Below are 26501 nucleotides of genomic sequence, written 5' to 3' on the forward strand. Positions count from 1 at the left end.
CTGCTGTATTCATTCAGCCCCACACTTTGTTATCTCAGTCTACAAGATCCTGAGTTTTATAAATAGAAGCATAGGCTACACAAGCAAGGTAGCTATAATGAACCTGTATAAAGCACCAACACTACAACAGCTAGAATGTTATGTCAAATTCTGGGCAACACAGTTTAGAAAGGATATGAAGATATTAGAGTAGGTACAGAAATGATTCACACCAATATTTTACAAGATTCCAAGGAGAAGGGACTTTATATGGATAGATTGAAGAAACTAATGCCGCTCATGTCTGATAAGAGAAGAAATCCAACAGAGGTGCTCTAAATTATAACAAGTTTTCAGGGTGTATAGATAAACTGTTTCCTTCAGTGGAAGGGTCAAGAACCGAAGGATATTGATTTAAGATGATTGATAAGAGTAGGAATGGCAGCGTGAGGAAAACTTTGTTATGTAGGAGTGGTTAGAATGTGGGGTGCCTTGGTGAGCAGTGCTTCAAAGCATCAACCCAAAATTATGAAAAAGAGAAAAGTGGTTAATGATCTCAAAAAAAAGTTCTCGTCTATGGAGAAAAAGGCAAGGGAGAGGAAGCAGTTATTATTTTTGAAAAGAAGGTGGCACGCAAGAGGCTGAATGGTCACTTTAGAGTGAGAAGACTGAAAAGAAAAATCAGTCAAGACTTCCATGCATCTTGACAGGAGTGTGCAATAAGGAACCTCAGGTGAAAATAAAATCAGTCAAAAATGATGCCCTCCACAGGAAACAAAAAGCCTAATTGCACAGCGTTGGTCGTCTCAAACACTGCAAATAGCAATTTGCACAAGTTGAAAGGTTGCTGCCACTCACAGAATTCATTAAAGTTTTTCATATTTTTAAACATCAATTTTATGAGATGATTTCTGTGCCTCAAGACAAAGGTCTAGGATTCCTGAGAAATTGCTCCCTCTGCCAATTTCCAGACCACCCAATTGTAGTGCTGGTGATTACTTATGTACCTACATGCAATGCACTCAGCTGAAGAAATCAATTTCTAGTTTTCTGCTTCATTCAGAGCAGTTGTCAAGTCAGTCTTCTGACTCCTGGCTATGAATTTCTTTTATCAAAATAAAAATGAAATATAGCTTCTCAATGGTAGAAACTGGCTTGGCCTCATCAATGGGGGCATCTTGCATCCCCTTTGGAATTTCACCTTCTAATTTATGTCATCTCTCTACGGCCTTCCAAACAAAACAATTCACTTCCCACTTCTCATTGAATTTCTCTGCCACTTGTCCACCCACTTCCCGAATTTGCAAAGTTCTGCATAATCCTTAAATTTCGTAACGTTTGCACATTTTCTGTAATCCACAAGCTTTGAAACTGTGCCCTGTACATCAAAGTTTAAGATCTCCACAAACATCAGGAAGAGCCAAGTCCTTGGAAAATCTGCTACAAATGTTTTGCTTGCATGAGAATTACCCATGAACTCGTCTCATGTTTCATGTTACTAGGCCAATTTTATATCCAAGTTAGTCCTATCCCTTCCATTCCATGAGCTTGATGGTTTCCCTCTACGAAATTTAAACAAACTTACCTGAGGTTGCTGGATTAATCTTTACAACCTGTCATTCTCCAGTCAAAAAAAAAGAACAAAGAACAGTACAGCAACTCCACCAACCTTTGTATCATCTGCCAACTTACGAATTAGACCAGCTATATTTCCCTCCAAGGCCCTTCAGCCCACCAAACCGGTGCCGACACATTTTGCCCTTCCATACTAAAACTGTCTTCACTTACAGGATCCATATCCCTTTATTCCCTTCCTACTCACGTATTCATCCAGCTGCTTCTTAAATGGTGCTATCATGTCTGCTTCCACCACCTCCTCTGGCAATACAGTCCAGGCACTCAACGCCCTTTGTGTGAAAAATGTAGCTCACACATCTCTTTTAAACATCCCCCCTTGCACCTTGAACCTGTGATGCTGAGGAATTGACCCCTCCATCCTGGGAAAACGCCTCATACTTTCCACTTTATCCGTGCCATTCGCAAACTTATAAACTTCTATCAGGCTGCTGCTAAATCTTCTGTGTTTCAGTGAAAACAACCCAGTCTATCCAAGCTCTATTCATAGCTAAAATCCCGCATACAAGGCAACATCCTGGTAACCATTTCTGTACTCTTTCCAAAGCACCCGCTTCCTTCTGGTCGTGTAGTGCCCAGAACGATATGCAATATTCCAAGTGTAGCCTAACTAAAGTTCTTCAAAGCTGCAGCATAACTTGCCTATCCTTATACTCAATGCCCCTTCCAATGAAGGCAGGTATACCATTAGCCATATTTACTACCTTATCTACCTGCGCTGCCACCTTCAGCGATCTGTGGACCTGCACATCCAGATCCCTCTGCATTTCGATAGTCCTAAGGTTTCTGAAATTCACTGTGTATTTTCCAGTTGTACTCAACCTTCCAAAATGCATCACCTCATCTTTGTCTGGATTAAACTCCATCTGCCATTTCCCTACCCATGCCTCCAAATGATCTACAACTTGCTGTATCCTCTGACAATCCTCCACATTATCCGCAACTCCACCAACCTTTGTATCATCTGCCAACTTACTAATTAGACCAGCTATATTTCCCTCCAAATCATTTATATAGATCATGAACAACAGAGGTCACAGCTCTGATCCCTGTGGAACACCACTAGTCACAATCCTCTACACCAAAAAGCATTCTTCCACCGTTACTGTCTGTCTCCTATGACTAAACCAGTTCTGTATGCATCTTGCCAGCTCACCCTTGATACCACGTGATTTCACGTTTTGTACCTGCCGTGGGGGACCTTGTCAAAGGCTTTACTGGAGTCCATGTAGACATTTCCCTTAATCATCTTTGTCACTTTTTCAAAAAGCTTGATTAGGTTAGTGAAGCACAACCTCTCCTGCACAAAAAAAAGCCACGCTATATCTATCGCTAATAAATTCATTCACTTCTAATACTTAGACATCTTGTCCCCAAAAATCTTTTCAAATAATTTCCCTACCACCGGTGTGAAACTCATGTCCGTAATTTCCAGCACTTTCCCTCTTTCCTTTCTTAAACAGTGGGACAACATTAGCTACTCTCCAGTCCCCTGTGGCTTCACCTGTGGTCAAAGGGGATACAAAGATGTCTGTCAATGCTCCAGCAATTCATTCACTCGCCTCCCTCAGTATTCTGGGATAGATCCCAACAGGACCCAGAGACTTATCTACCTTAATACTTTTTAAGGCACACAACACCTCTTCCTTTTTTATAGCAACTTTGTTTAGAGGCTCAACTTCCCTGAAATTTACATCCATCAATTCCTTCTCTTCGGTGAATACCGACACAAAGTACTCGTTTCGGACCTCACCTACCTCTTCCAGCTCCACACACAGATTCCCTCTTTTGTCCATGAGCATGCCAACCTTTTCTTTGTCTACCTGTTTGCATTTTCTCCATGTATAAAAAGCCTTGGGAATCTCCTTAATCCTATTTTCTAATGACTTTTCATGACCCTTTTTAGGCCTTCTAATTCCTTGTTTAACTTCTTTCCTTATATACTTCAAGGGCTTCGTCAATTTCCATCCTTCTAGACCTTACCTATGCTTCCTTTTTCTTTTTGGCCAAGGTCACACCATCCCTGGTCATCCAAGGTTTACCTGACTTGCCATATCTATCCATCATTCTAACAGGAACGTGCTGCTCCTGAACTCTTATCAACTGCCATTTAAAATACTCATACGTCTGACGTAAATTTAACCTCAAACAGCCACCTCCAATCAAGTATTCTCCATTTCCTGCCTAATCTAGTTGTGATTCTCTGTCACTACTCCTGAGTCCAAGAAAGACTTGCAAATTCCAGGCACTGCTGCAACAAATTCCACTCGTATATCCCTCAGTTTTCTTGGATGACACACATTTTCTACTAAAATTGTTGTCTGTGGCTAAAACGGTGTTTGTTTTACTGCCAGAACTATGGCTATTCAACTATGTCTGTTGGATAACATCACGTTCCAAAGGTCAGGGAATAGGTAAAGAATGATATTATCAGATCAAATATTTTGGGAGTAGGGAGGAGTACAGAGGACAAACAGGCTGCGGCAGCTCAGAGGATCTGGCAGATGCCAGAATAAAAAGAAATTGGAGGAAGCAGCTAATAGGAGATGATTGTGGCTGAAGAGTGGCAAAAAAAAAGTCGTCATTATATTAAGTGCATTTAAGTCTAAAGCAACAGACAGAAAAGGACAGCTTGCCAACGATGGCTGAAGTCATGACCCATTTGGTGGGGACAAGGCAATCAAAGGCAGCTTCAAGGAAACTGTATAATTATCAAAAGAAGGGGAGTCAGGTGATACAACCAGAACTTGAAGGAATGAAGGTGAAGGACAGGTATAGATGCTGAACATGTGCACAGAAGTGTAGAACTTTAAGGAAACATAAAAATGACCAAAGATAACTTCAGTTATCTAAACCTGATCCAGAGTGTGGATATAGGTGTTGAAATTGATTTTCAGGATGAAGCTCAATGAAGGCATAAGAGCAGAAATGACAGAGGAAGGGAGGCAAGGAAAGATTACTGTGAAATATAAAACCAATAAAGTAGAAGAGATACGGATTGAACATGAAAAAGAGAAATTTCAATTAAGGAGACACTGCAAGGCTGAGGGAAGGGAGCATAGGTTCTGTGGCACAGTGGGTAATATCCCTGCCTCTGAGGGAAAAGGTCCACATTCTGAGTCCCACTCCAGGATTTGAAGCCAAGAAAAACAAGTTTGTAATGCAGCCAAACAGGTTAGTTATCAAAGTACAAACTCTTCCAACAGATACCAATGATAGGCAGAAAGAGCAGAAGAGATTCCTTGTCAGTATTGAGATGGAAAGAAAGTTGGAGTTCCACTATTGCTCCAAACTATGTCACGCATATAAAGATGTAAGTTGCTGCAACAGCCCAGATTCCCTACGACTTGTGACACAAATATCTGAACTAGGAACATGGCTGATCACAATGACTTTGACAAGAAAGGCACACAAATGTCAGTATTTCAACAGGAACTACCAGCACTTTTTTTGTGGAATTCAAAAGTTTATATCTGCACTAATCAGATTTGTGATTCATCACAGACATTATTGTTCAACTCGAAACACGTGTGCATAACCCTTACACTGATATAAATTAAACAGTCAAGTAGCCTTCAAGTAATGAGATCATTCTCTTAATTGAGTAATGAAATCATACCGTTTCTTCAAGGAAAAAGCCATTTTACATTATTCAGCAAGATCACACCAATCAAATTTACAACATTCTTAAGTACTTTGATGTCTGATTATAGATGAAGTTTTTTTGACCTTTACATATCCACGAAAGGAAAAGACACACATTTTATGCCGTATTTCACAACTGCACAAGCGTGATTTACTGATTCATCATTAATTTCAATGGTCCAATTAATAAAGGTGGATGTAAAAGATTCCATGGCATTATTTAAAGAGAAGAAAGGAGAGCTGAGCCAGTGCTGTTGTCAACATTTATTACACATTTACACAAACATTTTACCGGCTCATGCTTCTTATTTGTTGCATTTCTGAACTAGAGAACATACTAACGTGCTTCACAGTGAAGTTCGCTCATGCAGCAATACTGCCACCAATGCAATGCAAAAAAAACACAGCAGCCAATTTCTGCATAGCATGGTTTCAGAAACAATAAGATGCAGTTGATGAACTTCACTTTCTCATACTTTAATAGTGTCATGGAATATTTTACATTACCATCAAATCATCCTTATGCAACATACTCATTTTTTCAGTTACGTAAATGTCAAACATTATGAAGCTAATGTAAACTAAAGCCACTAATGTCCTTTGATAGCTTAATAAAAACGGTATAGTATTCATACATTCATATTGCACAAAATAGGATCAGTCATGGGTGAAGACTGCAGAGCTGTTCAGTTTTAAACAGCAAACCAACAGTTTTAACAGGACAACTAACATTTAAGAGTGTAGCGTTCATCTCTTGTATTGTCTTTCTCTTTCACACTCATGCACGTTCTACCATGTATCTCACAGTCAATAAAAAATATCATAAATTGTCCAAAGACACAGAATTTTAAAATCATGAGTACCATGTTTGAATTTTGGAACAAAACTATTCTTAGATACCTCTATCCTCATTACAGACAATGTTTTGATATATTTTGTACTTTTATATTTAGTTTTGTTCAGCACAACAAGCTGCACCAAAAACTAGTGCCATTCTTGATCTTCGGATTCCAGTGTGTTTGATATAACTCAAATAATTAATGCAAGTGCAAAAACACAACTCAACAGGACTCGTTAATCAAAATCTTTTAAAACCATGACAGATGGAAATATTCTATTAAGCTGCATAAAATTAGCATTCACTAAGTGCAACCAACAAGAACCAAAACATGTACACAATAGGAGAAAAACAATCTCATGGCAATGAAGATCTTTAATGACTTTATGTAACATTGCTGTAATAAAAGCTTCCAGAGCTCACATCTGTGCAGCAATACTTGCTTTATGGATTACTCCCCAAAGGGACGTACAACAGAAAGGGGCAACCCATATGAATCTGACAGCGGTGGCCAATTTATAGTTGCTGTCATTTGTCTTAATTACAGACCCATGAACATTTGTTTAACTGGCGTAGTAGTGTTCTCAGACACTGCACCATTAATCAAGAAATTAGCTATTTTAAATAAATCTTTGTTTCATTTGTGTCCTGGAAGCCCAAGGCACAGAAGTCAGCTCCTGGCTGTATGGAATTTTTTTTAAAATCAACCCATTCAGACAAATACTCTATTTACATTGGCTTTGACAGTAGGATGGCTGACAATGTTGAGCCATTTATTACATCTACAAGTTTGTCACTGATTTACTCATACTGTAATCCAGTCCCATTGCATAAACATAACTGTCACTCCTGTACTGGAACTGCAAGCTGGTGTGTTTGTTATCATTATTGTCCACCCGCACCAAACCGGAGCAGGAGGGTGCTGCCACTGACATCTTAAACTTAGTGCTTCGTCACTATCCGGCTCAATGCCTAATTCACTGTTCAGTTCAGCGGAGAGCTCATCGGCTGCTCAACTCAGCAGCTCATTCAGTGCCCAGCTCACTGCTTCATTCAGGGAGCAGAAGAATGAAAAGGCAGTAAGGGCTGAAAGGCTGGAAGTACAATGGCGAAGGGATGACCAGTTGAGTAGTACGTATGGCTGTGAGTGATTAGGAGTGCCGCAGTCTTCAACCTGGAACCAAAACATTGTTCTTGAATGCAGGCAGTTACCTGTATTAGAGTGATGTCACACGAATTGTGGGCAGTGAATGGTCTCATGCAGTTATAATCTGCAATTACTGCCACCACAACAAGAGTGATACTGAAGAAGTTAGGCTCAATTTTTCACACAAAAAGTGTTCTTACCACAGATGCAATGTACAAAGGAAGAAAGCAGTGATGATATCATATTTTGTTCAAGGAGCTATTTGCAGTCATGTAAACTGCATGCACATAATGACAATGCAACAGTGATTCACCCTGATCAATTTTTCACCACAGTAAGGGAAATTAGTTTCCATCTACAGAGATACCGAGTAATGCAGACTGTGCTCTCAAACCCAGAAACAAACAAGCCAGAAAAAAAAACAGGCTTCATAGATATGTTACCAATTAGAAATTCAAACTCACCGCCACCCCTGTCAACCACTGGACCACCCAAAACCCCTCTGCCCACTCACCACAATCATTATCTACAATACTTTTTCCACTTGGGCTGTGGGCATTGCTGGCAAGTCCAACATTTATTGACCATCCTTGATTATCCTTGAACTGAGCAGTTGAATCGGCCATTTCAGATTGCTGTTAACAGTCAACCTCTTTGCAGTGGTTCTGGAGTCAAAGTTAAGCCAGAGGCACCATTTTGTCCCACAGCCCAGTCAAATTCTATCCTACTCCCACAAACTTCATCCCTCTCCCCATCAACTTTGGGGCGACACAGTGGCTCAGTGGTTAGCACTGCAGCCTCACAGCACCAGCTACCCGGGTTTGATTCCAGCCTTGGGCAACTGTCTGTGTGGTGTTTGCACATACTATGCTTCTTAAAATCTTGGGAATAATGGGGCTTGACCTTCAGTACATTATCCTGGTGAAATGCAAGAGAATATAGGAAAACTATTTTTTCCAAAAGAATGAATTGCAGCAAAGTCAAATCCTGCCCTCAGCTACTGACATACATTTTACACCGGAGATCATTCAATCACAGTAGAGAACCTAAACAGATTTTTGTTTTGTTTCCCTGGCCTAAGGCCTCATCGAGGCAAATTGTAATGCCAGCTGTCATTGCATTCTCTCCAGTAAAAGCACACTTGGGCTGTCCAGTATGCCTGTTATCAGCCATTAGTCTTAAAATATGACATGTTAAAAACAAATTATCATTAGCTCAATACTTATAAAAGAGACTTCTTTTTTTCCTATAGTTTGATGTGCTGTAAATACGTAATAACAAAGGTAAATATTTTTCTCCTGTTTAGAACAAGTCACCCATGTTTTGAAAAAAAAAATAGGAAGCAGGGACACTGCGCTCCACGGGACTGACAAATGGGTCACTACTGTAATGCTCCATTTAGCAATGTGTGATCTCAGTTGATATTAAGTGGAAGAGAAAAACAGACCATTTTAATTTTCAACATTGGCAAAAATCCCAACAAACACTGCTTGCACATCTCCTGGTGGCCTAGTGGAAAACTGCACAAAGAATGAATAGGATCCTGCCAGTATATTTCAGAAATAATAGCTGATTCAAAAGATAGAAAGAGATCAAAAGGAGTCCTTTTAGATTTGTCTATCAAGTTACAGATTGTCTACTGATACTCCAAGATGCTCTCAATACACATGTGCAAAACACACATGCAGAGTCCCCCTGCCAGTATTACCAGAAATATCATTCCTTCCCAATGGATCACATTTATTGTGTTTAATTGGAGGATGCCTTTTTTTTTTACTGGCACAGCGTTTCACAAAGTGTGCATGCACACTTTCTATATACACAACATGAATATTTTTGGGGGTCAGGTGACACACAATGGATGATATCACAGCTTCCCAAACTTTTTCCTAACGTATCCCCATACTGAGGCTTGAAAATTGTCCTGACTCTTCAATGAGAATTGTAAAGGAGGTGGCTTGGGAGAACAGCAGCCTCTTACAGCACAAGAACAGCTGTCCAAGCTCAATTAGAGCACCATGACAGCCATTACTGCCTCCAAGAGCAGATCTCCATAAAATCATCTCACAACCCCACTTGAGGTCCAGACACCCCATTCTGAGAAAACATTCAAAGGTCAGGTTTCCAATTTACTGCACACAGGGTTGGCTGTTTGCTATGAATAACCCTGCACACAGATCTCACCAAAGTTCTTGAAACAAACGTTGACATGTTGAGCAGTGATTATGATGCAACTGTGTGGGTGTGGCTTTGCTGATCATATCTTGCCAATGTCTGATAAACAAAGCTAAAAGATGGCCTTTTATGCTGCACTGACAACCTGGAAACAATTTTGTGGGATGTACCAAAATAGATATACAGTTGTGAAATATTTCACAACAAACATGTACAAATAGAAATGACTAATCACAATAAGAAAGCAGGGTGAAAAGACATCCACGGACAGATTTGCTGCTGAGACCTGCTACATTGCTGATGCCGAATGTAAACACTGACTGAGAAAGGCTTGCCTCAAGAAAAATCTAAATCCTGAAGTTGGTGTACCCTGGATTTACTGTTCGTAAATGCTGAACGAGGCCTGGGGTAGTTGGTTGGTTGCCAAAGAACAAAGGGCGATGAACAGTCCATCTACCTGTCTTTGCATGTGTGAGATAGATAAAGGGGAAGAGAGACAGACAGAATTATAGACAAGTCCCAATTTCAATAGTCAAGCACAGAGGTATTTAACTCAGGTTTTGGAGTAATAATCACTATTGATAGCAGAGATTAAACCGTTGACAGAATGCAGCTGAAACAATTCATGTATAAGTCATAAATATAATTGGCCAATAAAATCTAATTCTGTCAGTCATAGCTGCGACTATTCTACAATGACTTCATGTTTGACTGGATATGATCAAAATAAAACATAAAAAACTTTCTGGGCGGCTTGGTGGCTCAGTGATTAGCACTGCTGCTTCACAGCGCCAGGGACCCGGGTTCAATTCCACCCTCGGGTGACTGTCTGTATGGAACAGAATCATAGAATCCCTACAGTGTTGAAACAAGCCCTTCAGCCCAAAAAATGCACACTGAACCTCAGAACATCCCACCCAGACCCATCCGCTTACAAACCTACTAAGCTCCACATCCCTGAACACTATGGGTCAATTTAGTACAGCCAATCCACCAAGCCCACACATCTTTGAACTTTGGGAAGAAACTGGAGCACCCAGAGGAAACCCATGCAGAAACAGGGAGAACGTACAAACTCCACACAGACAGTCACCCAAGGGTGGAATCGAATCCAGGTCTCTGGTGCTGTGAGGCAGCAGTGCTAACCACTGAGCCACCGTGCCACCCCAATGTGGAGTTTGCACATTCTCCCAGTGTCTGCGTGGGTTTCCTCCAGGTGCTCCGGTTTCGTCCCACAATCCAAAAATGTGCAAGCTATGTGGATTTACCAAGCTACGCTGCCTGTAGTGTTTAGGAATGCATAGTTTATGGGGATGGGGATGGGTCTGGGTGGGATGCGCTGTGTGTCAGTGTGGGCTTGTTGGGGCGAAGGACCTGTTTCCACACTGTAGGGATTCTATGATATAACTTTCACAGGTCTCCAAGAGATGGACTCAACGTGAAGTAATAGTAGTTGACAAATATGGTAACTAGACACACTCAAGCATTACATTTACAGAACTTAGCAATTCAGCTCTGGGAGCAACTGAATGAATTTGATAGGAATACTCGAGACATATTTTTTCACATCTCTAGCACAGCTATAGAAATTATTTTCAGTTAGCCTGATCAGAAACAACTGTCTAATTTGTGTCAAAAATGACAATATTGTTGCTTAAAATAAAGCATTTTATTTTCCTTCTCTTTACTGTGGTCACACATGCCACCCACCTTTACTGACATCTTTACACAACAGCACAGCTAAAACTGCAGAAGTTTAAGAGCTGATGTTTATGGGAAACTCCATAGTAATCGCACAAAAAGAACACACAAAATTCACTGATCTCTAAAATGTATTACTTGTGTTCCGTCTTCTACGGAAATCCTAATACCTTGGGAATCAACACGTACTATCCAGTTTTGCTTTGGAACAAATGCTGTCTGCAAACTGCAAGCTAAATCCACTTATTTCTCTAACCCACATGTTTCTAAAAGAGTGAGCAGAAAAAAAGTCAAAGACCAACAGACAGAAATGGTAATAACATGTTAGCTGGCGATGGAGAAAGTCCAAGAGAAAACCTGCCATGGACTGACAAATTAGAATGGGAAGACAGTGGGAAAGACAGAAAGAGAGACCATGAATGAAAATAGTGTCAGAGACTGCCACGGTCAAACAGTCATGGAGAGCCAGGAAGAGCAAGCCTAAAGGAAAACGTGCTAGAGACCCACAGGTAAAAGCTGTGGCAATTTGTCAATAAGAAACAGTTAAAAAAAACACAGGATTGCAACAGTGCCAGGACCTACCGATACAGACAGTGACAGAGACGCAGCAAGTGAAAGGGAACACACACAACAAAACACAATCACCCAAAAAACAAGTTAAGGAGTGTTAGTTGTTTGTAAGCCCTGTGCTAAGAACTCAGTAGCCAAGGAAGTTCATGTAAGTGAGACTTGGAAAGTTTTAGAAGGTGTCATTGGTTAACATTGTTTCACTTGATAACTTTAAGGCGAAGCAATGTCAGTTTAACCCACTAACATTATCAGTTTCATTTCAATGTTATGTGCAAGTCTGTGTTCGTATATGATCTGTCGTCCAGTGCTTCTGCCCCCTTGCCCCAAATCCCACTTCTCCACTGCCACCCATAGCTCACCTCATCACTTTTCCTGGCCTCATCTAATGGTCTTGCCTTTCTTCTGGCCTTGCTTCCCAACATCGTCTCTCACTGGTTTTACTAACCCTTGCATTGCTTCCCAGTGTTGCTGTGTCCTGGTCTTACCAGCCAGCCTGGCCCCAATCTGCCACTTCCATTCGTACTTTAAGCTCCAAAACTTGTTCTTCACTGACTGTTCTCTGGCTCCATCCCATGGCAGAGGTTTGTCAGTCCAAGTAATAATGGGTGTCCAGCCATTACCTGCACTGACTGATTTCTGCCACTGGATGGGGTCTAGACAAACTAATAGCACTATACAGTAAGGGTGAGGGCAGTGTTTTTCTTAAAATATTGCATTCTTCTTCCTTTACAGTGGTGCATTTCATTTTGCAGTTAATTTTCACTAGAAATTAGTGGGAAAGACAGACCCTGAATAAAAATAGTGTCAGAGACTGCCATGGTCAGAAATTACATTCGTTTTCTCTGGGCGAGCAAGATCTGAAGAAATTTTTGAGAAACCTCCAATCACTCAAACTTTTAATTTTCAGTGATAGATCATAGAACAATACAGCGCAGAACAGGCCCTTTGGCCCTCGATGTTGCGCCGACCTGTGAACTAATCTAAGCCCATCCCCCTACACTATCCCATCATCATCCATTACAACTAATGTATCAACTTTCTCTGTAGCTACATCCTTTAAATTAGGTATAAGGGGCTTCCATTCTAAAGGTACACTGCTCATCTGCCTGCAATCTATGTAGTAACACAACAGCCCTCCTCACACTGCCTGATGCATCAGTTTCTCACTGCTCTCTGTTCCCTTTGTTGAAGCCCCAAAGTCATACAAACAGGAGTGGGCCACGGCCTGCCAAAGCTGATTCACCATTCAATAAGATCATGGTTGATCAAATTACTCCACATTCCTAACCTATAATAACGTTTGATCCCCAGTTTATCAAGAATCTACCCAACACTCCCTTAAAAAGACTGAAAGATTTTGCTTTTATAGCCTTTTGCAGAAGAATTTCTAAGACTCATAACCCTCTGTGAGAAGATCTTTCTCCTCATCTTACTCTTTTCTTTCCCGCTCTTTGAGTGAAACTTCAGTAGTCCTCTGGCAGTAGCACCATGTCTTAAGAAGATTGGAAAACTGTGGCCAGTATCTTAGAAATTTGTACTTATAATTCAATCATCATTCTCAGATGTATATAAATTGGTCATTGTACTTTATCAACACTAAGCACAGCCAAACTTTCTAATGCCTCCTTACCGATTGATGTGTAACCACAATTTTCAGTGAGGACTTCCTTCTGTAAAAGGTGCTTTCTACTTACAGAAACTTTCAAAATAACACACACACACAACTGAACATGAATAACTAAACTTTCCATCATAACTGCAATCCTTTAAAATCTGCAACACCAAATGATTCACAAGTTAAATATATTAAGCAGTGTGAAATCATGGATACCACTACTTAACTTCAGTGCATGCTAATTTCAGAGTAAGTATCCCTTTCAAGGATGTAGTTAAATTGGTGGCAAACGCTTGTGGAATTCAAAATCAACTTTTACATGCACAGTTTTATTCTTTAAGCTTCTATTCATTACTGGAGATTTTTAAAAATGTAAATGTGTTTTCCCTTCACCATTACATTCCTTCAGACACTTGGTCAAAATCCTGGAACAGAATTCTGTCTGTCAAGACTATGGGCATGGATTGCAGCAGTTCAAGAAAGTTGCTCACCACCAACGTCTCAAGCACAGTTAAGGATAACAATAAGTGCTGGCGTAGCCAGCAACACCCACTTCTCATGAAAGGATAAAACATGAGTCATCAGCATTACCTAATGCAATCAAGTAGGAAACTAAAACTCATAAGAACTCTAACTCTTCGGTAAATCCCAAGGAAAAGTAACAGACTGCAACTGAAATAACCTCTCCCAGAAATCAGTTAAAAAATTTAAACCAACTGATCCTTCAAGGACAGAATGATTGAAATTCAGTAGTTCTTGCACATTGATGGCACTATGATTGAAATATACACAGTAATCTGTTCCAGATCATGTAATTGGAACAAGAATAATCAGTTTTCCTAAGCTTTAAAGCGAGAGGGTGACTCATTGTGAGAAGACAGAATTAGTTTTATTTCATTGCAGTGGTTGGTTTGGTAACTCAAATACAATGTTATTATGAGAATACATTTTTCTGCAAGTTGAGTCTTACTGAATTGTTCAGTATTTACTTCAATGGGGAAACTTTTTTAAAATTTCAAAAATGTACTTCGTACATAAAAAATATCATTATATTCATAAATAGTCACTAGAGCAGTTCAATTCTGTACACAGTCTTTCCATATGGAGAATAAACAAATGCAAGGCATTTTTTATTTGTATCTCAGGCGTGGATCTGAGATAATGATCCCCAATAACTACAACCATCCTATTTGTGCTAAGTATATGGCAACTATAGGAGAATCTTCCCCTGAATTCCCATTGGCCCCAGCTTCTTTATTTTAAATTTCAGGAACATATTTTAAATCACAAAAACATCTTTAGATACATACGTAGTCACTGTGGCAGTTTGACTCTGTACAGTCTTAACATATGGAGAAGAAACAAATGCAAGGCATTTCTTATTTATACAAGATGATATTTATATAGATTTGAGGCATGGGAGGGTCCAGTAACTGAACGACCCCTATTTAACTTCAGCGGAAAGATCTTATATGGTGGTCTTTCCCCACTGCGCTTTGGCAGCATGTGGCCCAAGCTTTCGTGCATCCCTCAGCACGTCATCCTGCACCTTGGAATATGCCAGTCTGTAACATGCAGTAAAGGTCAACTCTTTGCTCTGGAAGACCAGAGAGTATCTTTCATTAATTGATGGTCCAGCAGGCGCAGTCAATGTTCTATTCTCAATACATATCTTGCTCATGCTACTAAATAAGCTCTTCAACTGATCATCATCAGAGAACTCCTCCATTTGTGACATCATAACACATAGGTGGTCATTAATGAGCAGCTGAAGATGGTGGGGCCCAGCAATCAAAGCTTGAGAATCCCCTACATCAAAATCCAGGGGCTGAGATGACTGAGCTCCTGTATGCATCTTCTGTTGCACTAGTTGTACTCCAACAAGAAGAGAACTTTACCCCAATTTCCATTTGTTTCAGAATAGCTCGGGCTTATTGGTGCCATAATTTAGACAAATCTAACATCAATGTCAAAAGAAATCACTCTTGATTCACAGTTTGAGTTTGGCTGTTTTGCCCATGTTTGAATGCAGGGCTGAAATGAGGTCCAGAGCCACGTGGTCAGGGATAATCATTGCACAGACACCCCTCAAGAGCACTGTCATCACCATTACTTTGCTGATTATAGAGTGGAAAGTTCTAGCCAATTTGGATTGGTCTTGCATTATGTGCTCGGGCCACTGACTAGCATTTTTCAATATTGTTGGTTAGATGTCAGGTTTGAAGCTGAAAAATGCGACCAGAGATGTGGCTAGTTATAGAGTCTTAAACTCAGAGATATACAACACAGAACAGACCTTTTGGTCCAGTGCGTCCATGCTGACCAGATATCCTAAATAAATCTAGTCCTATCTGCCAGCATTTGGCACAGATCCCTTTAAATGGTGGCTCAATGGTTAGCACTGCAGCCTCACAGCGCCAGGGACCCGAGTTCGAATCCAGCTGCAGGCAACTGTCTGTGTAGAGTTTGCACATTCTCCCAGTGTCTGCGTGGGTTTCCTCCGGGTGCTCCGGTTTCCTCCCACAGTCCAAAGATGTGCAGGCTAGGTGGATCGGCCATGCTAAATTGCCAGTAGTGTTCAGGGGTGTGTGGATTATAGGGGGTGGGTCTGGGTGGGATGCTCCAAGGGGTGGTGTGGACTTGTTGGGCCGAAGGGCCTGTTTCCACACTGCAAGGAATCTAATCTAAAGTCCAAAGCTTGCTTAAAATGGCCACTCAAGCAAACAGGACGGTGAAGGCAGCATTATGGCATACTTCCTTTTATTGGTCAAGGAACAGAGTACAAGAGTCAAGATATCATGTTGCAGCTTTATAAGACTTTGGCTAAGCCACACTTAGAGTACTGCATTCAATTCTGGTCGCCACATTGCAGGGAGGATGTGGAGGCTTTGGAGAGGATGCAGAAGAGGTTTACCAGGATGTTCCCTGGATTAGGGGGTATAAGCTATAAGGAGAAGCTACAAAATCTCGGGCTGATTTCTCTGGAGTGGCGGAGGTTGAGGGGAGACTCGATAGATGCCTACAAAATTGTGAGATGCATGATAGGGTTGATGGTCAGAATCTTTTTCTCAGAATTGAAATGTCTAGTATTGGGCGGCATGCACTAAAGATGAGAGGGGTAAAGTTCAAAGGAGATATGAGGAGCAAGGTTTTTTACACAGAGTACCAGAAGTCTGGAACACTGCTGCCAGGAATGGTGATTGGAAGAAATACAATAAAGGCATTTATGGGACTTTTAGATAAGCACATGAATATGCAAGGAATGGAGGGCTATGGACCAAGTGTGGGCAGAAGGGATTAGTTTCATTTAGCGTCATGTTCAGCACAACACTGTGGGCCAATAGTCCATTCCTGTGCTGCACTGTTCTATGATTTAAAGGTGAAGATGCTGATAATGACATTTAAAAAAACATTGCAACATGTTGTTTGATTCGGACGATGAATAACAGGGTGATTTTATTGGATTCCTTTACACATTCGGTACACACTCTGCTGCTAAGTAGCACACACTCGGCTACGGAGTAGTATGCTTTTCTGTATTATGAGAAAAAGGAATGAAATCTGTACGCATGGCTTTTGTTTTTGATTAATTCTATACATAATTAATGTCTAGCTCCGTAGAGGTTATTATTTATTTATAAACAAAAATTTAATAAAAAGCGTTTGGCTTGTTTTAAAGGCACATTTGGCAGGAACAGTCTCCAATCTAACAACTTTGTGATTAAGACAATGGTAGAATATGGATTTCAACTGCTTCAAAATGTTGACCTCTATACCCATTCATTACAAATTAGGAACTTGACTTTTATGCAAGGTGCTAACCCATAGCTTGCCACTCACGAACAGATCACTTGAACAGAACTGAACATTGCCAATGCTTTCTTAAAAAACAGCATTTCAGTTCCCTATTTTCCTTGAGATACTCTGCTTTGTACTCGGTTCATTAATTCCTCTCATTTTATTTTATGAAAACGAGACCAAATTGACCTGATAGCGCGTTATATACATGTTGTCTCCCCCCCTAAAAATGTTTAAAAACAATGTTTAAAGTTCTAGGGCACAGAACATTACATTTTGACAAATTTCATATTTCACAGATCTATACAAGTAGACACAAATTATTTGTTTACAATATTGTGTATTAACCATTTGCCTCCAATTCAAAGCAAATGATCATAATAAAACTTTAAAAACATGCTAACCGGCATTAAAATAACCTTTAATTAAAATATGGGAGAATTCATCAGTTGCTGTTTTGATTAATTAACACTTACTCACTTTATATCGATTTGCTCAGTTAAGAATGGGTTTAGTAGCATTTATCCACTTGGCAAATCTACAGAGGGGGTACCAGGTCATAGTTGTCACATTATGACAGGTGCCTGGTGAAATGTTGTGAAAATCTGTCTAAAAAGAACATAATGACATAGTTTATAGTGAAGAAATAGAAATCACCCTTTGGACAAATTAACGATTCCCTAACTTCCTGTCCAACACTGTATAACCACAAGGTGGCACTTGATTCCTTTTTAGACATAATGTTCTTTACAAGTAAAACAAAAATTTCCCTCAAAATTCTGCACATATACATAAACCTCCAAGAGTCACCAAGGTCATGTGGTTCATCAGTCATGCTGTCATCTAATTTGAGGTCATTGTGCCACCTTGGAGATTTTTCAAAGGCACCTTGCTAACCCCACAACCAGAGAGATATTTTCCTCCCCACCCTTATCTGCTTGACATAGGGATCACTCTCCCTGCAACTCCCTTATCTGCTCCACACTCCCCACTAGCCCCATCACCCCCAGCACTTTTCCTCGCAACCGCAGCAAGTGCTACACCTGCCCCGACACCTCCCCCCTCACCTCCATTCAAGGCACAAGACAAACCTTCCATAGGAGACAGGGGTTCACCTGCACATCCACCAGCTTGGTCTACTGCACATAATATGGTGTCCTCTACATCATTGAGACCAAGCGGAAGCTCGGCAACCATTTTGTAGAGAATCTGCGCTCTGTACGCGCCAAACGACAATACCTTCCAGTCATGAATCATTTTAACTCACCCTCTCTCTCCCTGGGTGACATGACCATCCTGGGTGACACGTCCATCCTGGGCCACCTCCAGTGTCACAATGACACTACCCACAAACTGGAGGAGCAACACCTCATAATCCATTTATTTATTTGAGCTCCCTTCCCCTCCTCCATTTCTGAAGAAGGGTCCCAGCCCGAAAAGGCAACTTCCCTGCTCCCCTGATGCTGCCTGGCGTGCTGTGTTCCTCCAGCTCCACACTGTCTTATCTCTGACTCCAGCATTTGCAGTTCTTACTATCTTTTGCCAGAAGTTGCAATGTGCTAGATTACAGTTGAGTTATTTCTCAATAACTTTAATTATAATAAACATGTCACAATTTGACACAACAGCCTGTCCTTTTAGTATGGGTGGACAGGGATTATGATAATTGTTACAAGCCCCACGGGGAAATCACTTGATAATTTGCTCATAAAGCTTGCTGAATACGAGTTCCCTTGGTAACAGGCAATGACCTGCCCAACTGGAACTCATTTTCTGAGCCCATTATAAAGCAGGCCAGGGGCGCTCTCATGGCGCAGTGATAGTATCCCTATTCCTGAACCAAGGGGCCCAGGTTCAAGACTCACCTGCTTCCAAGGTGAACAGGTTGATTAGAAAAATAAGTTATATAAAAAATGTTTACACTATATAAAAAGCACACCAGGGATAGGTCTTCAGAACTGTCCATGCTGGGCTGAGAATAGCCTTTGTACACCATGAGTAGTGGCTCTATTTTGGTGTTCAACAATAAACAATGTTTATTTCCAGTTGGACTTGAGTTATTGCAAGACCAACTGGATTTTGGAGAACTGGCTCAGACTCAATTGGTCAAATAACCTCCTTCTCACTGGAATGATTCCACAACTTTAAATGTTTCGTGGAGACATGACCAACTGCTGAACAGAATTGGAGATGTTCTTTTGGATATTTCTCCTAACTCCATACGAAAGCCTTAATTTGCTGAAGCAGATACAGATGGACGTGTCCTGAAATTCCACCCCACCTATAAAAAACTTCTTCACCTCTCTACCTCTATTTCTCCTTTGAAATCACGATGGTCTCAGTGAACCATAGGGTTGCTCTCTCATTAGAGAGAGAATGAGAGAGCACAAGAGAACAAGCAAGAGAGATGGCGGCTGGGTAGGGAGAGAGGGAGAGGGACATAACATCTGGTAGTGGTTTAACCTGAGCGTCACCACACCTGAGGTGAGGGGAGAAACGAGAAAGAAGTGTCCTTCTCGGTTATCTCTGCCAGTGTGGGAATTGGTGGAGGCATCCCTCTAACCGACGTAACAGATGTTAAGCAGGCATACAGTTTCAGTTAAGAAGGCATACAGTGTTTTAGCTTTTATTAATAGAGGGATCAAGTTCCAGAACCAAGAGGTTATGCTGAAGCTGTACAAAACTCTGGTGCGGCCGCACTTGGAGTATTGCGTACAGTTCTGGTCACCGCATTATAAGAAGGATATGCAAGCTTTGGAAAGGGTGCAGAAGAGATTTACTAGGATGTTGCCTGGTATGGAGGGAAGGTCTTACGAGGAAAGGCTGAGGGACTTGAGACTGTTTTCGTTAGAGAGAACAAGGTTGAGAGGTGACTTAATTGAAACATATAAAATAATCAGAGGGTTAGATAGGATGGATAGGGAGAGCCTTTTTCCTAGGATGGTGACGGCGAGCACAAGGGGGCATAGCTTTAAATTGAGGGGTGAAAGATATAGGACAGATGTCAGAGGTAGTTTCTTTACTCAGAGAGTAGTAAGGCAATGGAACACTTTGCCTGCAACGGTAGTAGATTCACCAACTTTAGGTACATTTAAGTCATCATTGGATAAGCATATGGACGTACATGGAATAGTGTAGGTTAGATGGGCCTGAGATCGGTATGACAGGTCGGCACAACATCGAGGGCGGAAGGGCCTGTACTGGCTGTAATGTTCTATGTTCTATTTCTTTTTTCTCCTGTAAGAAGGTACTGAAAATCTAATTCACTAACCTTTTGATCATCTGACCTGATATCCCCTTTCAAGGATTAATGTCAAATTGTTATTGTTATGGCTTTTGTGCAGTGCAACATAGAAGGTGAAATATAAATGCTCCTGAATACCACAGCACTTTACAATCATGGTAGCAGATCAATACAGTCAATTCCGAGTTACGAAATGGCAAGCTGCAATAAAATCTGAATCACATGTAGGAACCAACATCAGAGAATCACAGGATAGTTTTAAAAATCCACATAAACCTTCATATTTTAGAAATACTGAATGCAAAGCCCACTCTCTGATTCCCGAGACCCTGGAAAGAGCCAGACAATTGTAAGTGCTTAACTCCTAAGGAATATTCATGTAACTTAACATTAACTCTATCCCCCTCTCCAAGTTTAACATTCCAGGTTGATGACTTTTCCTGAAAACTGGAAAAAGTTTGGAGATTTAGCAATTTCACACCAGTGGGAAAGAGGAAAACAAGTGGTCTTTATAATTAGGAGCAAGGTAGGAGAAATGAAATCATTAAAGTGATAATGATGGAAGGCAAAAGAACATGGTAATGGAACAAGTGAAGGAACAAAAGCTGTGTCCATAAGAGGAAGAAATGGAAAACATAATCATCCAAGAGTTGTATCATAAAAACATGGAAACAAAGATGTCAGCCTGGAATTGTTGAACACAACATAGAGTCTGAAAAACTGCGAAGTAAATAATTCAACAAGGAAGCACCATTTCTCAAGCTTACTCAGAGCTTTGCTGAAAATCAGAAATTCAAGGTTATACTTGCAAACTGAACAGGATGTGTTCCACAAAGGTTTCACTTCAGACACTTCTGCTCCCCACTCTAAGATGATTGCAACATGAGCACTATGTATAGCACACTAAACTGAAAGAAGCACAATGAATCAAAATTGGAAGGAGTGTGCAAGGCACAAGATAGTGGAAAGGGAGAGCTTAAAATGGCAGGTGGTGCAACACTTGTTCATGCATAATGAGGTACCATGAGGACAGAGTGGAAATGGAAATTGTGGATTGGATAAAAGCAAAGGCAAGAATCCTCTTGAAGTAAAGAGGAGGTGGAGACATGTCTGGTGGTGGCACTATGCTGGAAATGGTGAAAAATTACAGAGAATAATTTATTGAGAATCAGAGAAGAGCCCAGATGTGAATGGAGGCAGTAGCAGGTTCTGGCGCTCAAGTTGGAAAAGCCGAGGGAAAGATACACAAAGTGCTACATCACAGAGCAGCTGTGAGAAACTGAGCTGGTGAGTACTGTTGCTGTTTCCCTTTCCTCAAATGTAAGTTGTTAGCTCCACACCTAACTCCTTAGTCAAAGAAAGGAGGGCTTCCCAAGCTATTTTCCATTGTAATTTCATTTTGAGGCTTAGCAATTGTTTTGACCCTTCAGTAAGAACTGACAGAGTAAAAGCCTATTAAAGGGAGTAACAGCTGTTCCAACTCAGTCAGAACTCCCGAGTGACCAGTGCTACCTGAGGGCCCATGGCTCCAAACTTTCAGCTCATAACTTCACTTGGGGTGCCAAACCTCACTTTGGGAAGCCCTGTAATAAGCACTGAGGAAAACATTTAAGTCAACTACCCTATATTGAATTGACATTAGCTGTTGAGAAGTAGGTAGCTGGTGAGTCTTCTTTTAAGCGCTAAGTTTTACTACCTAATTCATACAGGTATAGCAGGGCAATTCTAAACTCTGAAGTGCCCATCCTGTGCCATCCAGCAGTTTCAGGGTGCTGTCCTTGAGGATGCTGTTGGGGTGCCTGCCTTCTTGATTCATCCAGCAGTGTTGCAATTGTCTCTTGGGTTAGATCGATACACAGAAAGACCACACACATGGACCAGATACTTACTTCAGCAACCACCCCAACGCCCATGAATGGAGGTGCAGTAAGACATTATTCAAATGAGCCAAAACGCACTGCAGCAATCTGGAATTGCACAAAGCAGATCAGGAGCACTTATATGCAGTTTTAAAAGGAATGGATACCGAAAAAGCACAATCTGCCATTACCTCTGCGACAGACCACAACAAGACGACACAACATGGCCAGACGCACCAGTCACCCTACCATCAGGGGCATATTAGGGATGACCACAAGACTACTCGGACCCCTAGGTATTAGGATATCCCACAACCAACAACCACCCTGCATCAGCTACTGACGAATGTAAAGGATTCCATATCCATAACCATTAAAACTAACGTAATATACAAAATACTACGCAGACTGTGAGAAGCATTACGTAGGTCAAACTGGAAGAAAACTGACAATAATGATACACGAATACCAACTAGCCACCAAGAAACACAACCAATTTTCATTTGTCTCAATATACATCAACAAAGAAGGACATAAATTCGACTGGGATAACACATCCATAATAGCACAAGCCCACAGAGGCATGCCAGGGAATTCCTAGAGGCCTGGCATACCAACCGGAACTCCATCAAAAAACACATTGAAGTGGACATGACATACAAACCACAAAAGACAGAAATGGAAGTAATGCCATCCGCCCCAGAAAACTGAGGCACGTAAATAACAAGCAGGACAGAACACCAACGCTTCACCGGAGGTGCACCAACGATGTTACCGAGCAGGGTGACAAAACGTGTGCAACCAAACACACCAGTTCAGAGAGCAAGTCTTCAACCTCATTCACATCCAGAGCTACAAATCTTCTCAAAAACTTTAAATAAACTTTTAATGTGCCTATCACCATTAATCACTAAATAGTTAAATTGAAGTTCTTTTTGTTCTATCTACAAGAAAAAAATGAAACACACCAACTGCACAACTTTAGCAATGGAATCATTTTTCAACGTGACTGTCAATTAATCTGGACTTACCATGCCAGCAGTGAGGGATGGAGCTGATTGTCCTAAATTTTGATTCCTCATTCGTACCAAGTTGGAGGATTCTCCAGACAACTGGCAAGTCAATGGTCCACTGCTACTTGAAAGAGGCAGCAAGTGTTTACCTGGTTTAGAGAATAGAAACTTAGTTCAGAGAATTACAAATCTAAGAAAGACCATGTTGCATTCTGTGCATTGATAAATTCAAATTTCAAATACATTCAAACTTACTGCTCACACTGGGTCTAGCTTCCTGTCTTTCCGATGCAAAACCCTCATCTCATACATATCTCAAGAATAAAAGAGAGTAATAAATGGAAGGAGTAGGCCATTTGGCCCCTGGAGGGTGCCTTGTCTTTCAATAAAATCATGACTGATCTGGCATATAGCTGTGGCATGGATGAAGGCTTAATTTGTGTCTATGAGCAAGTTGCTACTGAACTGATCACTTTGCTTTCTTGCCTGAACCACTATGTCAAGGTATGCCAGCAGATAGTAAGAACCCAGAGGTGTAAAAATGTACAAAATGTCTGTCGTAAAAAACAAGCCATAAAATTTACACTTCTGGACATTTTACAATTGCTATACATCAGTTATACAGGACCATAAATGGACTACTGTGTACAGTATTGGTCTCCTTATTTAAGGAAGGATGCAAATATGCTGGAAGCAGTTCAGAGGAGGCTTATTAGATGAACACTCGAATGGACAGGTTATCTCATAAGGAATTGTTGGACACGGTGGGTTTGTGTGCAGTGAAGTTTAGACGACTAACAGCCAACTTGATTGAAACATATTAAATCCTGAATTCTGAGGGCACTTGATAGGAGGGATGTGGAGAGGATATTTTGTCTTATGGTAGATGCTAGAATTAGGGATTCACAGTCTTAAACAAGGAAGGGCTGCACATTTAAGACAGAAATTAAAATAATTTATTTTGTCTCTGAGGGTTGAGCATCTTGGGAATACTTCTTCAAAAGGTGGTGAAAACACAGCAGAGATGGTTAGGTTCATGGTAAGCAAAAGGGTGAAAAGTTGAGGGTGACAGGAGGTAGGTGGGAATTAAAGTGGAGTTAAGGTTACAATCAGATCTGCTGCGACCTCATTGAGTGACAGAGCAGGCTCAATGGGTCAACTTCTGTTCCTAATTCATATGTTCACATAGAATGAAAGCTGTCTTTCCTTTTATAAGATATATAGTCAAGCAATACCGGAACTTATTCTCCAGAGCAGTCATATAGCATGGAAATAGATCCTTTCATCAGAATGGTACACTCCGACCATGTTCCCAAACTAAACTATTTCCACCTGTCTGCATTTGGCCCATATCCCTCCAAACCTTTGATAATCATGTATTTATCCAAATGTCTTTTAAATGTTGTAATTGTATCCACATCCACCATTTCCTCTGGCAGTTCATTCCACACACAAGCCATTCTGTAAACACGTTGCCCCTCATGTCCTTTTTAAATCTTTCTCCTCTTAGCTTAAAAATATGCCCCATAGTTATGAACTCCCCCACATTAGTAAAAAGACTTTTGTTATTCACCTTATCTCTGCCCCTCATGATTTTATAAACCTCTATAAAGGTCACCCCTCAACTTCCTGCAACCCAGTGAAGGGTGTTCCAGCCTATCCAGCATTTTATTTATAATTCAATTTCTTCAGAATCCTCTCCAGCTTCATAATATCTTTCCTAAAACTGGGCAACCAGAAGTGGGCCCAATATTCCAGAAGAGGCCTCACAAATGTCCTATACAACCTCAACAATGTTCCAACTCCTATACTCAAACAGCTGAACAATGAAGGCAAGTGTGCCAACCGCCCTTTTAACCATTCTGTCTATATGTGACATAATCTTTATTTACCTGCATCCCGAGGTCCCTCTATTCCACAACACTACCCAAAGACCCATCATTAATCGTATACGCCCTACCCTTGTTTGTTGTACTGATATGCAATTTAGATTAGATTCCCTACAGTGTGGAAACAGGCCCTTCGGCCCAACAAGTCCACACCGCCCCTTGAAACATCTCACCCAGACCCAGACCCAGACCCAGACCCAGACCCATCCCCCTATAACCCACACACTCCTGAACACTACGAGCAATTTAGCATGGCCAATCCACCTAACCTGCACATCTTTGGACTGTGGGAGGAAACCGGAGTACCCGGAGAAAACCCACGCAGACACGAGGAGAACGTGCAAACTCCGCACAAACAGTTGCCAGAGGCTGGAATTGAACCTGGGTCCCTGGTGCTGTGAGGCTGCAGTGCTAACCACTGAGCCACTGCGCCACCCACCTCACATTTATCCAGCTTGAACTCCATCTGCCATATTTCAGCGCATTGACCCATTTGATCAAGATCCCTTTATAATCTTAGAAAACCTTCTTCACTCTCTGCTATGCCACAGTATCATCACAAACTTACTAACATAAGTTAGTACTTCTATATTCTCAATCAAATCAAGTTTATGAGACACAAATCCTCTCACAAAACCATGCCGACTGTCCCTAATCATTCCTTGCCTCTTCAAATGCATGCAAATCCTATCCTTCAGATCACTTCCAACAAATCACCCACCATCAATGACAGATTCACTGGTCTACGGTACCCAGTCTTCTCCTTACAGCCTTTCTTCAAAAAAAGCACAACATTAGCCAGCCTCCAGTCCTCAAGCACTACATCTGTAGTTATAGAATCACAGAATCCTTATGGTGTGGAAACAGGCCCTTCGGCCCAACAAGTCCACACCGACCCTTGGAGAATTCCACCCAGACTCATTCCCCAATAACCCACCTAATCTACACCTCCCTGAACACTAAAGGCAATTTAGGATGGCCAATCCACCTAGTCTGCACATTTTTGGACTGTGGGAGGAAACCAGAGCACCCAGAGGAAACCCACGCAGACACAATGACTATGTGCAAACTCCACACAGACAGTTGCCCAAGGCTGGAATCGAACCCGGTCCCTGGCGCTATGAGGCTGCCATGCTGACCACTGTGTCACCATGCTGCTGTGTTAGGGGTCTGAAAATGTCCTTCCTACTGTCCCACAATGTTCTGGGATACATTTGCTCGGGACCCAGAAATTTATCCACGTTCCTGTTTTCTAAAACCTCCAGCACTTAGTCTCCTGTAATGTGAACTGTTTTCAAAACATCAATATTTATTTCCCCATGTTCTCTCGCCTCCATTTCTTTCTCCAGTGAAAACTAACATGAAATATTCATTTAATATCTCTCCCATCTCC

General features: G+C 41.2%; 1 protein-coding gene across 9 annotated transcripts in view; it reads right to left on the reverse strand.

The window, feature by feature from the left end:
• The window catches only part of mast2 (microtubule associated serine/threonine kinase 2), a 464628-nt gene that overhangs the window by 362065 nt on the left and 76062 nt on the right, over positions 1–26501 (reverse strand). For 8 of the 9 annotated variants that reach the window (XM_059647961.1, XM_059647949.1, XM_059647956.1 and 5 more), the window contains one exon: positions 23238–23368. The exons of the other annotated variant lie outside the window; for it this stretch is intronic. In XM_059647961.1, coding sequence (XP_059503944.1) covers positions 23238–23368 — 131 coding nt within the window. The remainder of the gene's footprint in view (positions 1–23237; positions 23369–26501) is intronic. 9 annotated transcript variants of the gene reach the window in all.

This window comes from Stegostoma tigrinum, chromosome 8 (genome assembly GCF_030684315.1).
Source record: "Stegostoma tigrinum isolate sSteTig4 chromosome 8, sSteTig4.hap1, whole genome shotgun sequence".
NCBI classification, from domain to species: Eukaryota; Metazoa; Chordata; class Chondrichthyes; order Orectolobiformes; family Stegostomatidae; genus Stegostoma; species Stegostoma tigrinum.